The 14,696-nt window shown below is 35.6% G+C and overlaps 2 protein-coding genes across 4 annotated transcripts in view; one reads left to right on the forward strand and one right to left on the reverse strand.

The window, feature by feature from the left end:
* The window catches only part of DHRS7 (dehydrogenase/reductase 7), a 977,513-nt gene that overhangs the window by 320,713 nt on the left and 642,104 nt on the right, over positions 1-14,696 (forward strand). The window lies entirely within an intron of this gene.
* MNAT1 (MNAT1 component of CDK activating kinase) overlaps positions 1-14,696 on the reverse strand; it is a 240,589-nt gene that overhangs the window by 167,397 nt on the left and 58,496 nt on the right. For all 3 annotated transcript variants that reach the window (XM_050797813.1, XM_050797812.1, XM_050797814.1), the window contains exons 2-3: positions 8,993-9,145; positions 7,257-7,330 (exon numbers count right to left, since the gene is read on the reverse strand). In XM_050797813.1, coding sequence (XP_050653770.1) covers positions 7,257-7,330; positions 8,993-9,145 — 227 coding nt within the window. The remainder of the gene's footprint in view (positions 1-7,256; positions 7,331-8,992; positions 9,146-14,696) is intronic.

Consider the following 14,696-nt stretch of genomic DNA (forward strand, 5'->3'; position numbering starts at 1 on the left):
CAGTGGCCGGATCTCAGCTCACTGCAAGCTCCGCCTCCCGGGTTCACGCCATTCTCCGGCCTCAGCCTCCCCAGTAGCTGGGACTACAGGCGCCCGCCACCTCGCCCGGCTAGTTTTTTGTATTTCTTAGTAGAGACGGGGTTTCACCGTGTTAGCCAGGATGGTCTCGATCTCCTGACCTCGTGATCCACCCGTCTCGGCCTCCCAAAGTGCTGGGATTACAGGCTTGAGCCATGATTTTAACTTTTACCTTAGAGCCCAAAAATAGGTAAACTTAAATCTTAAGTGAAATTAATCTGTTTTTATACAAACAATTTCTTTTATGCTTATTAAAAACTTTATGAGTTCTGGATCACTTCAGGTCAGGAGTTTGAGACCAGCCTGGTCAAAATAATGAGGCCCCATCTCTACCAAAAAAATAAAATTAAAAACTTAACCAACTGTGGTGGCATACACCTGTAGTTCTAGCTACTTGGGAGGTAGAGGCAGGAGGATCACTTGAGCCCAGGAGTTTCAGACTACAGTGAGCTATGATGGTACCAATGCACTTTAGCCTAGGAGGCAGAGTGAGACCCTATCTCTAAAAAATAAATGAATAAATAAAAATTTAAAAAAGAAAACTTTATGAATTCCAATAAAAGTAAAATAATTTGTTTCATATTTTAATTTAGAAGCAAAGGTAACAGCAATAATAAATGCAAATCATAATCTGATAATATAAACCTCTTCCTTTAAAAAGTAAGAAAAGAACCATAAAAGTGAATTGCTATTTTTAAAAGTTTTCAGATGAAGTAGGTCTCATTCATACCCAATGAATCAGGTTGATACAACAGCCGTGAAGAAAAAGGAATAGAAGCTAATTTGCTATAACAATCATTTGACCCTTTATCTGTTTACTAGTTTAGCTCAGATACTGACCTGCCTTTAGTCAAGTATTAAAAGCAAACAAAAAGCCTATTGTATTTTCTGAAAGATTTAATGTTATTTAAGTACAATTTTGAAGTCTTTTTGACATCCAGAATTTATTTTAAAAAGCCCTTAGGACTTTCTCACCCTTTTAAAATAAGAATTCTCTGCACCAAAAGAATAATCTGTTTTGCACCAAAAGAATAATCTGTTCATTATGAAACTAAGAATAAACCTTTGAGATAATCCCTGGAGCCATAAGGAACAAGAATTTTATGTATAGATTGTCATAGAAAAGAGCCTATTGTTAATGCCATAAGAAAGTCCATCTTCATGTGTGCCCCTTCTATTGAAAATGTCTGATGCTATTATTCAAAATTATAACGTTTTCATTTTTATATTCATGTTCAAAAGATTCATAATGAAATTTATGCAACAAAATTACCTCAATCTCCAATTTATGAATCCCCAAACACTGACCCTCTGAGGCACCCTACTAACTCTAGTCCTGTCACTCCAGACTTAAACATTTATCTTCAACAACACCCTTCTACCTATAAGATTGAGTTCAAATGTCTTTAATAGCCTTCAAAATATGACCCCAACCTACCTTTTTTCTCTCATCTCTAATAATTCCATAGAACTCCGTGTTCTAGACTCAGAGAGTAAGAAAATCCTATATTTACAATTTGGCTCCATTCTTTACTAGCAATGCAATCTTGGGCACAATACTTAAGCTCTCTGTGCCTCTTCTCCAAATGCAAAATAGGAATAAAAATGCCTGTCTCTTAGCGTTTCAAAAATTATGTGAGATAATGTGTGTACAGCTCAGTCTGGTACTTAGTAAATGTCCATTAAATTAACATTTTATACTTCTGATTAACATAAATAGTCAATACAGATATCACAGACATCTAACTAATTATCTTTAAAAGTATGAATAAAACACAAAATAGAAAGCTATTGAAACAAGATTTTTAAAGGAAGTTTTGGCCAGGTGTGGTAGCTCATGCCTGTAATCCCAGCACTTTGGGAGGCCGAGGAGGGTGGATCACAAGGTCAGGAGTTCAAGATCAGTCTGGCCAAGATGGTGAAACCCCATTTCTACTAAAAATACAAAAAAAATTAGCCAGGCATGGTGGTGGGCGCCTGTAATCCCAGCTACTTGGGAGGCTGAGGCAGAGAACTGCTTACACCCGGGAGGCGGAGGATGCTGTGAGCCGAGATCACGCCACTGCACTACAGCCTGGGCAACAGAGCAAAACTCCGTCTCAAAAAAAAAATAAATAAATAAGTTTTATTTATATGATGACAAACAGAACAATGCCATACAACTAAGTGGTGAAGCCGCACTGTAACAAAACTTCACAGGTCTAAAACTAAAGTTTTTACTTCATCTCTCATTTCTGCACACGCTTCACCCAACAAAACAAAATAATAGAAAATACTGCCTATTCTTCCGTGTTTACCTAATTAACACCATACAACTGCATGCGGTCGGGTCATAATATTTTAATTTATCCTTGCCTACTCTCTCTAACATACTTCCTACATCAAATCAACCACTTAAATATTCTGCGTCTAAAATATCCTCTATCTATACCCACTGTTACTATCTACTCCAAGCCCTCATTATTTCTCATCCAAACTACTGTAATGGCCCCTTGAAAAGTCATTTCTCACTCTTTAGTATCTCCTCTTAGCCACAGGATAAAATCTTAACTGACAGCCTGGTTTACAAAGCCCTCTTTTTTTTCAGTTGACAAATAATAATTGTAAATATCTACAGGGTACAATGTGATGTTCTGATATTCGTACTCACTGTGGAACTATTTTATCTAATTAATTAATGTACATGCTTATTTTTTTGTAGCAAGGACACTGGAAATCTATTCTTTTAGCAATTTTGAAATATACATTATTATTAATTATGGTCACCATGCTGTGCAACAGACCTCAAAAACTCATTCCTCCTGTCTAATTGAAATTTCATATCCTTTAGCCAACAAAATAATAAAAAATACTGCCTATTCTCCAGTGTTTACCTGATTAACTCCATCCACCTCCCCTTTCCCCACCCACCATCCATCCCACAGCCTCTGGTAACCACCATTCTACTCTCTACTTCTCTAAGTTCAACTTTTTTAGATTTCAGAAATAAGTGAGACCGTGCCATATTTGTCTTTCTGTGACTGACTTATTTCACTTAGCATAATGTCCTCCAGCTTGACCCATGTTGTTGCATATTACAGAATTACCTTCTTTTTTAAGGCTGAAGTATTCCATGGCGTATATGTACCACATTTTCTTTATCCATTCATCCAATGATGGACACTTAGATTGATTCCATATCTTAGCTATTGTGAATAGGGCTATAGGTTGCAGACCCAGAAGTGGGATTACTGGATCATATGGTAGTTCTATTTTTAGTATTTGAGGAACTTCCATACTGTTCTCCAAAATGGCTGTACTAATTTACATTCCCACCAACAGCATACAAGGATTCCCTTTTCTCCACATCCTCATCAACACTTATCTCATCTTTTTGATAACAGCCATTCTAACAGATGTGAAATGATATCTCATTGTGATTTTAATTGGCATTTCTCTGATGATTAGTGGCGCTGAGCACATTTTCTTTCTTTTTTTTTTTTTTTTTTTTTTTTGAGACAGAGTCTCGCTCTATCACCCAGGCTGGAGTGCAGTAGCACGATCTTGGCTCACTGCAAGCTCCGCCTCCCGGGTTCACACCATTCCCCTGCCTCAGCCTCCCGAGTAGCTGGGACTACAGGTGCCTGCCACCACGCCTGGCTAATTTTTTGTATTTTTAGTAGAGACGGAGTTTCACTGTGTTAGCCAGGAGGGTCTCAATCTCCTGACCTCGTGATCCGCCCGCCTCGGCCTCTTAAAGTGCTGGGATTACAGGCATGAGCCACCGTGCCCGGCCGAGCACATTTTCATATACCACTCGTATGTCTTCTTTTGGGAAATGTCTATTCAGGTCCTTTGCCCATTTTTTAAATGAAGTATTATCTTGCTACTGAGTTGAGTTCCTTATATATTTTGGAGATTAACCCTTTATCAGATTTCTGGTTTGCAAATATTTTCTCCCACTCTGTAGATTATCTCTTCACTCTTTTGTTTCTTTTGCTGTGAGGAAGTATTTTAGTTTGATATAATCCCATTTGTCTATTTTTGCTTTTGTTGTCTATGGTACTAAGGCCTCCTTAATCCAGCCTGTTTTTCAGGCCTCATTTTTAGTCACCCCTCATGTTTTATCTACCTATAACAGACTACTTGCTCATTCTCCAACATGCCCCACATGTTTCTATCTCGGTGCCTTTTTCTTTTGTTACAAATGTTTTCCTAAGCCCTTTCTATCTGGTTAACTCCTCTTCCTCTTTTAAGATCAAACTCATATGTCATCTCTTCCCTGAACTTCACCAAACCATATCTCTATTTCCCAGTTTTAGGTTAATTGCTTTATCTGTATTCCCATAGCATCTTATAAATGCCTATTTATAAGACTTATCACATTAAATTATAGTTATTAGTTAACATAATTATCTCCCCCTTTAGAGTCTGAGCTTATTGAGGACCAATACCACATATCCCCATCAATAAAGCAGTTCACATAACATAATTTAAAAACTTACTGAATTGAACTGAAGTTCAGAAAATAAACTATAAATCCAAGAGGTTACTTCCCAAAAATCATCAATATCTTTAAATAGAGTAGAACCACTCTTTAATCAACACAATGAGGATTTATAGTTGATTATTTAAATAGGTCTGTTAAAGGAGGGAAACACACACATACACCTGTCTCTCTCTTCAAATACTTTAACTTAAAACATACATAGTAAGTATATAGTCATTCTCTAACTTACTGACATACAGCAAATTCTAGCCTTTAATTAGAGTTTTGCTTCTTCCTTATATAGGCCATAATTGTCATCTGTATTGTTCAGTTTCCTTTTTTGTTGTCTGTTTTTTTGGTATTTTGAGACATGGTCATGCTCTGTTGCCTAGGTTGGAGTGCAGTGGCGCAACCATGGTTCACTGTAGCCTTGGACTCCTAGACTTAAGCGATCCACCTCAGCCTCCCAAGTAGCTGGGACTACAGGCGTGTGCCACTACACCCAGCTAATTTTCTAAATTTTGGTAGAGATAGGTCTCATTATGTTGTCCAGGCTGATCTCAAACTCCTGGGCTCAAGCAATCCTCTTGCCTTGGCCTCCCAAAGTGCTGTGATTACAGGCATGAGTCACTGCACCTAGCCAATTTCCACTTTTTAAGAAGTGACTTAAAAACCTGAGAAGCAGAATCCTTTAGAGTTTTACAAGTTTTTCCCCAACTTTACACACGATTTAACTTTAAATATTTAAATTACATATAATATTTAAATATGTATTTAATTACATAACTACAATAACAAGTACAACTGGCATAAGAAGGTTGACAGCATTCACAATGCATTCATTATGCTGTGGTTATCAGTGAGTACATTTTATGGAAGAACTGGGGAATGTCAGTTACTTCAACGAGACAATTAAGTGGAAATTGGTTAAGAGAGTTTTCCGATACTGCAACTGAAGACAGTCCTTCATGAATATACGTAATAGCAGAATCACTTTCAAATTAAATGGTCTGAGCCACAGTTTCTATATTTTGGTAAAGAAAGCATTACATGTTGTATCCCTCTAACATCCAGACTTGCTCTTGCCTATCAATTCTAGTACCAATTATGGGCCCCATATTGTCCATACCTTCAAATTAATTTATCTTGGAGCAAGAGATATATATATATATATATATTTTTTTTTTTTTTTATCACAGCTCAGTCAGAACCTTAATCCCAGAATCAAGATCTCCTTGTAGTTCATCCCCTAAACCTATTCCTCACCTTCTCTGTACATCAGTTTCTTTTAGTTATCCTGACTGCCTGCTTAGAATTGTGAACATGTATTCAACTTGTACTGCAACACCTATAATCTCCTTTCCTTTTATTGCTTGACCAGACTTTTGACTAATCACATTACCTTTAGAATACACGTAAGCTACTTTTCTTCCCAATTGCTATCCAACAGCTTGTCCTATACTTAACATCTATGTAGAGCCAGATTTCTACATACCTTCATACTTGCCCAGTTCTTGTAGATTTCTTTCTGGTTTTTCTTCTCAGTCTACATTCTAACTTTTCCACTTTGCCTTGTCACTCCCAATTCTACCATCTTTTCAGCTAAAATCCATAGTCACTCATGATGCTAAGATAACATACAAAGTGCAATGAGTACGCGCAGAATGGAAAAGCAGTGGCTCTTATGGCACTGAAAGATCCCTGAGAAACCCTAAATTATGTTTTCCATATGTTTTTGCTATGGCATAACAAATGAACTTAGACATATGAGAAAAGTTTCAGGTAACAGTTGAAACAAAAAGATTTTCTGGATTTTCTAGTAAAGAAATTAAAGGAAATAGAATATTTATTATTCTTCAGGAATGTGAATTTTTTAAGTTTACCATGTATTAATCTTCTAAAGAATGATTCATTTATTATAATCTTATTTTTAATAGTAAATATTGAGTACAGTTACCTATCAAGTTTGAAAGAATAAAAATGATTCTTGTTTGATCTTCATAGTCTCATTCTAATGTTCATAGTATATAACCTTTGTGTCATTTCCAAACCCGCACTTAGTAATAATTATTGCAACTTTAAAAAGCAGCATTTTTTTAAATCAATATATAACAACTTCCAAAGTTTTTAACATCTCTGAAATTTTAAGAAAACTGAAATGATTAGACAAAATCTTCCTTTTGACTAAACACATCAGAAAGAAAAGACACAAAGATTACTCCAACCTCTGATTCAAGAATAACACTGATTAATAGAATGCCACTTCAACAGTCAACTGCTTCAAAGTACTTTAAGACTACTATATCCACAGAAGCACAAATAATGATAAACATATGGCTTTAGTCACTATAAATACGGTTAATAGGAACCCCATTTTTGAAAAATCGGAATATGCTTTCCTTCATTTAAACTACTCTAACATGTTATCAACATACAGATGTATGTACCCATATAGTCTTCCTCCCCAGCTAAAGTGTTACTACCTCTATTAAACGTATTTTTCCAGAGACAAAATATTAAATAGGTTCTTTACCTAAGTATGCCTTCAATTTGACAAACACAACTCAAGTGCAAAAGAAAGTAATTAGGTAAATGTTAGCTATCACAACTAAACCTATTAAGAGGTTTTTATGTGAGATGTTCTCCTAAGCATTTAAAAGATAAAAGCACATGGTCTTATAGGCTAGCATACATCAAATTAAAAACATACCAATTTCTTCCACTTCTTCCAGGAAGTCATTGTATTCTCTTAGACTAGGAAAATCTTCTTCCCTTTTATTGTATCTAAGAAAACAAAAAAATCTACATATTACATATCATTGCTTTTAATATTATCTAACTGGTTTACTTGTTCTTACCTAATTCATATATGATACAAGGAAAAGAGTTGCTTACTGTGTAAAACATCATTCTCTATTTTTTTATTTTTATTTTTTGAGATGGAGTCTTGCTCTGTCGTCCAGGCTGGAATGCAGTGGCACAATCTTGGCTCACTGCTACCTCCACTTCCCTAGTTCAAGCAATTCTCCTGCCTCAGCCTCCCGAGTAGCTGGGATTATTACAGGCACACACCACCACATCCAGTTAATACTTTTTGTATTTCGTAAAGATGGGACTTCACCATGTTGGCCAGGCTGGTCTCAAACTCTGACCTCAAGTGATCCACCCACCTCAGCCTCCCAAAGTGCTGGGATTACAGGCATGAGCCACTGCGCCCAGCCTAAAATACTGTTTTCTTGACACCAGGTTTGTAACCAAACCAAAAATGCAATTCTTAAATTCTTATGACTACAGAGAAGTAGGATCAGGAGAAAATGTACAATATGCAAAATCCTTGTTAAGACTTCAGGGAAAGATAAATTGGGAGCTTGAAAGATTGGGAAATGAGCTTAAGCAAGGCATATCAGCGGAAATTATGGTATTATTTACTTATAAGGGATTCACTGATTTCCAAAACACAAAAAAAAATTGAAGCGACTCCTCCATTTTTATGACATAGTCTAAAAAATGCTAGATCAAGAAAATCTTTAAATATTGTAATGTACCTGGGAAGAATCAGTAAATTGCAAGGAATTAACAATGAAAGATCAAAATCTAAGAGACTACCTTGCAGAAGTTATACAAACCATAAAAGAGCCCCTAGGGGCACTGATAAAGTACCATTGGTTATGTACCTAGAAAGATGCTGCTAAAACACTGATTACCTGGGTTGAAATGTATACTACCAAAAAGGAAAATAAATATATCAATTATTTCTTATAATAAAAGAATGGATAAAAAGAAACCCAAAACTATTAACAAAGAGTAAAAAGTAAAGCCTAAATTGTAAATGAAAAAGACAGATTAATAATATATAGGTATATATACACATATATATACTATGCCCATATGTGTATGTATATATACATAAAAATATACATACCAAAATAAACTACAGCTAACACATGATTTTCTCTAACAGCCTTCAAACCTCAACTTAATGTTACCTCCTCAGCCCACATCTGACATCACTGACCACAGCAACACTGACCACTAACTATATAACACTATTCTCAATCTATAATAAATAACATTTGTTTTGGTTTACCTGTTGTCTTTTTGCTATCCTGTGCTACTGTACGGTAAGTCTCATGAGGACAGAGTTCATAGCTGTTTTACTCATCACTTTGTAACTACTGCCTAACATGCATAACACAGTGTTTACACATAGTAGGTACTCAATACATGTTTATTAATCAAAAAACAAATACAAATGAATAATGAAGCCATCAATCAAGAGGCTCTTCTTTAACAAAGATAAATAATATTACTCAGTTCTCTAAGAACTTAAATGAATTTATACTTATATACCTGCTACTTGTCCATATTTATGAGGAAATAATCAATTACTGACATAATTGTTAAAGTCCTCTTTGTTGACTGAATCATTCGAGCAGGAATACTTACATCTTTAGCACTTTTTTCCTGATCTCAACCTCCTTATCAACAGTGGGATCTTCAAAGAGTTGTACCCTGAAGTTGCTCTTTCTAAGTGGAGTACCACACTCAGGACAGTTTCCAGCTCCTCTCACAAACAGTAAATCTACACAACTTTCACAGCTGTAAGGAGAGAAATAAAACATAACATTTAAGCCAAGGTTCAAATCTACAACACATCTGAACAGTTTGCCCCTGTGGGGTAAGGAGAGTGAGACTTGAAAACTAGTCATTGCTATTTAAAATCTTACCAAAAAACTTTCTGGAAAATGTTCATTTTCATTTGGAGCTTACTTTTCAGATATAGGTATCCCAAGTGATACCAGTTTAGTTTTACAGATCAAACAAATTTATAAATTAAAATAAACTGAATGAGAAACTAGGAAGAAGAACAGGATAGGGAGAAGTGGAAGAGCATGTAAAAGGCTAGTGTATGGTCACCTCCATCCCCAGTCCCAATATCATCCTTAGACCTGGGCAAGAACAGCCTCTTCCAGGGGCCTGCACTTTAGAGAGTCCTGTATACCCCAAGCACTAAAACAGATGTTTTTTCTTCCTTTCCTTGTAAGAACATTTTTGAAAGTTCTGTAATCAACTGAGCAAATGACAATTACAAGAAAGAGGTGCCAGCTGAATGAGGCCCCGCTGGCCAGAGGATAAAGAACTCTGAGTGCTCTAGTATGTATGACAGAGAAAATGAACACAACTTCTGCAATAAGAAATCCTAGACAGAGTGGCTGCTTATAAAAGCTTTATTCCGTTAAAGTTCGTTGCCCCAAATAAAGCAAACTGAATACCCAGGCAAGCCAGGTTTCCCAGATACCTGCATCCCCTTTTCTGGTAGTGCAACATTAAGAAGGGCTTACAACTTCCTAGAAGACTTGAGTTGAAAAAACAATGAACTGGAGAGGCAAACTTCCCTGTAACCAGATTCCTGGAGACTTGGCGGGATCTGCCAATATACTGTTTTAGATGGGTCTAGGTACCACCACAATCATCCCAGCCCTGCCCCAACAGATCCATACTACCACTCAATCAGGCAGGTTACAAGGATGGATAGGAGGAGAGAGCAGTTCCTTTAGCCTCTGGGTCTTGAGGGTATAGGCTGCTGGCAACCCAAGATGCTGTGTAGGAAATCAGGCTGGGCCAAGGATGTGGCTTGATTTACAACTTTTAAATATTCAAATGTTTTGATAAATATTTAAACATTTGTAGTCCTCCAGGTATAATCTTGCTCAATTCCATATGTGTTAGGGCCACACTGTCCTAATTACTCCTTTTGTTAGCAATATCTGACATCATCTTATTTATTTCTGTGTTCTGTCTCTCAGACAAGGAAGTACAGTATATTTCTTAAGGACAGAATGTTGCCTATCTTGTTCTCTATCCCCAGTGCCTAACACTAATTACTCAATAAATAAACTTCACAGAACAAAAAAAATGAATACAAGACAAAGGGAAAAAGAGAAATTCTAATGAATAGGGAAGAGTTGATTTCTCCTGAGTATGTATTTAACTTACAGAATAAGCTAAATAAGAAGAGTAATAAGAAAAATAAGAATTTTTAAGATTATTAGTAAAATACTAACATTGATCTTTATATGTATACATACACACACACACACACACATATATATATATATATTTTCTTTTTTGAGAATGCAGTGATGTTACCACAGCTCTCTGTAGCCTTGCCTTCCCAGATTCAGGCAGTCTTCCCACATCAGCCTCCTCAGTAGCTGAGATCACAAGCACACGCCATCACGCTCTGCTAACTTTTTAATTTTTTTTGTAGAGACTGGGACTCCCTATGTTGCTCAGGCTTGTCTCTTAACTCCTGGGCTCAAGTGATTCTCCTGCTTTGACCTCCCAAGTTTCTGGGATTATAGGCATGAGCCACCACCCCTGGCCTATATTTCTATCTTAATAGTGTCACTAAAAAATAACAGGGAAAAATTCCAAAGATCATAGTGCCATTAGCAAGATCAACTAAACCCCAGATAAACCACTTTGGACTTAGGAAGTTTCAGAGTGGTGCATTTCCACTACTCCTTGTGGTTACAGGAAATTAAACCCATGCACGGAAGGTGAAAACAGGCACACTTTATAACTATACTAACTAAAGATATTTATAAGCAAGCAGCTATCCAAAATATTCAAAATTATAGAGTCATAAATAACATTATATATCTCAAGGTCTTGGAGATTAGACTCAATCGTTTAGTCAGCAAGGTAATATAGAACATTAATATATCTAAAAGTCATATTGTATATTAGACATAATATATTATTTGTTTCCAAAATCAGTTGTACATCTCTACTTTTTATAATCTGCCTTAAGCCATAATAATTTAAACAGTATTAAAATTTTTTATTGCAGTTTATTTTCCTATGTAACATTTTCCGTTTCTAATTTTAACTGTGAAAAGAATATTTTTTCTTTAAAGCTCATAAAATACAGAATTATATAGAAAAATAATTCAAAGTTCTACTTCATTGTGTTCTATATCTCACTTTCCACGGGTAATATGCTACTGTTGAGTTTAGTGTTTGTGTGGCCACATCTTTTTCTACATATTTACAAAATATATATATGAAAACTGATCATTAAAAAAAGAACAGGCCAGGCATGGTTGCTCATGCCTATAATCCCAGCCCTTTGAGAGGGCAAAGCAGGAAGATAGCTTGAGCCCAAGAATATAAGACTAGCCTAGACAACATGGCTAGATCCCTCTCTCTACAAAAAATAAAAATTAAAAAAAAATCAGCCAGATGTGGTGGTGCATGCCTATAGTCCTAGCTACTCAGGAGGCTGAGGCAGGAAAATCACTTGAGCCCAGGAGTTCAAGGTTACTGTCAGCTGTGATCGGCCACTGCACTCTAGCCTGTGTGACAAAGCAAGACCTGTGTCCAAAAATAAATAAATAAATACATAAAATAAAGAACAGGAGAGGTAGGCTGTGTGCAGTGGCTCACACGTATAATCCCATCACTTTGGGAGGCCAAGGCAGGCAGATCACTTGAGCCCAGGAGTTGAGACTGGCCTGGGCAACATGGCAAAACCTCGTTCCTACAAAAAAAAAAAAAAAAAAAAATTTAGCCAGGCATGGTGGTACACACTTGTAGTCCCAGCTACTCAGGAGGCTGAGATGGGAGGATCACCCAAGCCCAGGAGGTAGAGGCTGCAGTGTGCTGTGGTCATGCCAGTGAACTCCAGTCTGGGCAACAGAGCAAGATTCTGTTTCAAAAAAAAAAAAAAAGAAGAAGAAGAAGTAGTAGTTGATAATTGCTAGCTCATTTTATCTGGCAACAAAGCAACCAACACAGCAGTATATGGGCAATCTTTTGCCTCTAAGAGTGCAAGGAAGTTTTTCAAATAAAATTTTATATTCTGCAGAAAACAGAAAAATCTGGTGAAGAAGCCCAAATTTTCAGTCATTATCCATTTCCAAAAACATTTTTATGGTTTTTGTTTTTAAAAGTCAGAATGGTACTCATCCTTTTTCTCTCTGAATGACTTATTTTTAGCAGATTTTATTTTATCAAGAATATTCTCGTCAAAATTTTAGTCAATTGATCGCTTTATTTTTAAAGAGCAACTACATTCCATGTAGAATTTCAAATATTATTAAAACATACTGACTTAAAAAAGTATTCATAGTTTGTCAAAAATTCTATACTTAAGACTTTCTGTGAAGTAACCTAGTTTTATCAGCACTTTCCATTCTTCGTTAGCTCCTTGGCTTTTAAAAACGAAACAGAAACCTACGGTCTTCAAAGATGAAAAACAAGTAATAACATTGTTAAAGAAAAATTTTATTTTTACAACAAATTCTTCCTTAAGCCCATTGTATTAAATTCTATAAGAAAGAAGCAGGATATTATTTTTAGAAAATTTTCCTCCCAAAATATGTTGCCTAACTTGTCTATACAATAATATATTGATTGAAGTGCCATATCTTTGAACATTAAAACATTAGAAACCTAAATTCAACTAAATTTGACAAAAATCTCTGCTCTAACTGAATTGTAGAAATTTGAGGTAGAAATGACCTAAATGATCACCAGTTAATTAAAATATTATCAACATACAATAATGAAATGCGTTTAAGGATTCATGGAAAACACATGAAAAAAATAACAACTGGTGCATTTTAGAAGAGGCAGTCAATTTACAAATAGACTTTGTTCCAATAGTTTGCTTATAAATAAGCTGCTTGGAACTCAAAATACATTTTTCCCAAATAAACTATTTATATGTGATGGTTAGGGTTTTCAACTAAACTGGCCCAAAGAAGATGAACAAAATATTAGACATTTTCTTTTCTTATTTTTCTCTCCTTCCCAGCCTCCACCATGAGTTGATGATATCAGCTTTCAAGTGGGAAATAAACTGGAATTTAAAAAGAATATTCTACAAGTTTTGGTCCCCAGAAAGTAACCAATTGAAATCTTTACCTTAAAAAGGTTTGAGATTTTCTTAAAGCTCAGATATTTGTAATTTTTAAAAACTTATGATCTCAAAATGAATAACTTTTGATAGAAGGGGTATACAATCTTAACAAAAGTAGAGACTTACTTATTGGCATACATGAATTTCAAGCCAATTAGCCATGGGATCCAGTTAACTTTGTCTACGATAATAATTTCTCATTTATCTCAGCAACTAAAATAGGAGTGTGTTACATTTACTTATGTGGCATACTCAATTTAAACTTTGAAATATTTGCTGTTAAATTTCCTCATCAGTCCTTTCATACCTTTAGGCTAAATTGCTATGAATCACTTGATACCTAAAAGGGAATTCAGAATCTATGTACTCCAAATCCTGAGAAAAAATTCATAACCTACCTCCTCAACAAAGTGCTTTTGGAATATGAAGCAAAATAATTCATCCACAGGTAGAGAAGTGATGGCCTAGGAGCAGGTATTAAAACATTATGAAGAGACAGTGGACTTTCAGAAGAAAAGATGTTGTCCTCAAAATTTTAAAAAGCATGTTTACCCATTTTTTCATTATCTTAGAACTCAAAATTAATGTCTAATCAATCTTCTGTTGGCTATTATCATTTAGCATAGCAATTTTCAACTAACAAGCAAATAATATAAGGTACAAATTCAAATAGTATATTTAAGTCCATTCTGAGTCAGAAAAACAGAGCTGTGTAAAAACAGAGCTGTGTAAAAGCAAGGGAAAAGGAAAGAGTTAATAATTAAATAAAGCTGTGCCAGAAAAACACACTTTCAAAAAAAAGGGTTTGTATCCTCCTGACAGACAGCAAGGACCACGGAATCTATCCAGTTTTCCTTTTTGCCCCTTTGCCAGAAAACTCCTAAGCCAAATTTAAATCCTTTATGGAATAATACTATATTTTCTAGAAAGAGGTTGTAAATATATGAAGGAACATAGAAAGAAAATAACATTCATTAGGGTTTTTGCAATGTAGGTATTATTTTCCTTACTACATAGATGAGGGCACTAGGCATGGAGAAGTCGAATAACTGGCTTAAAATCATATAGCTAGTAAAAATTCACCATTATCCTGTGAATCCCATATACCTGAGACAGGACTCAGTCAATTTAGGAAGTTTATTTTGCCAAAGTTAAGGACACACCCTCAGGAGGTCCTGATGACATGTTCCCAAGTGGTCAAGTACAGCTTGCTTTTATACA

Source organism: Macaca thibetana, chromosome 7 (genome assembly GCF_024542745.1).
Source record: "Macaca thibetana thibetana isolate TM-01 chromosome 7, ASM2454274v1, whole genome shotgun sequence".
Classification (NCBI taxonomy): domain Eukaryota; kingdom Metazoa; phylum Chordata; class Mammalia; order Primates; family Cercopithecidae; genus Macaca; species Macaca thibetana.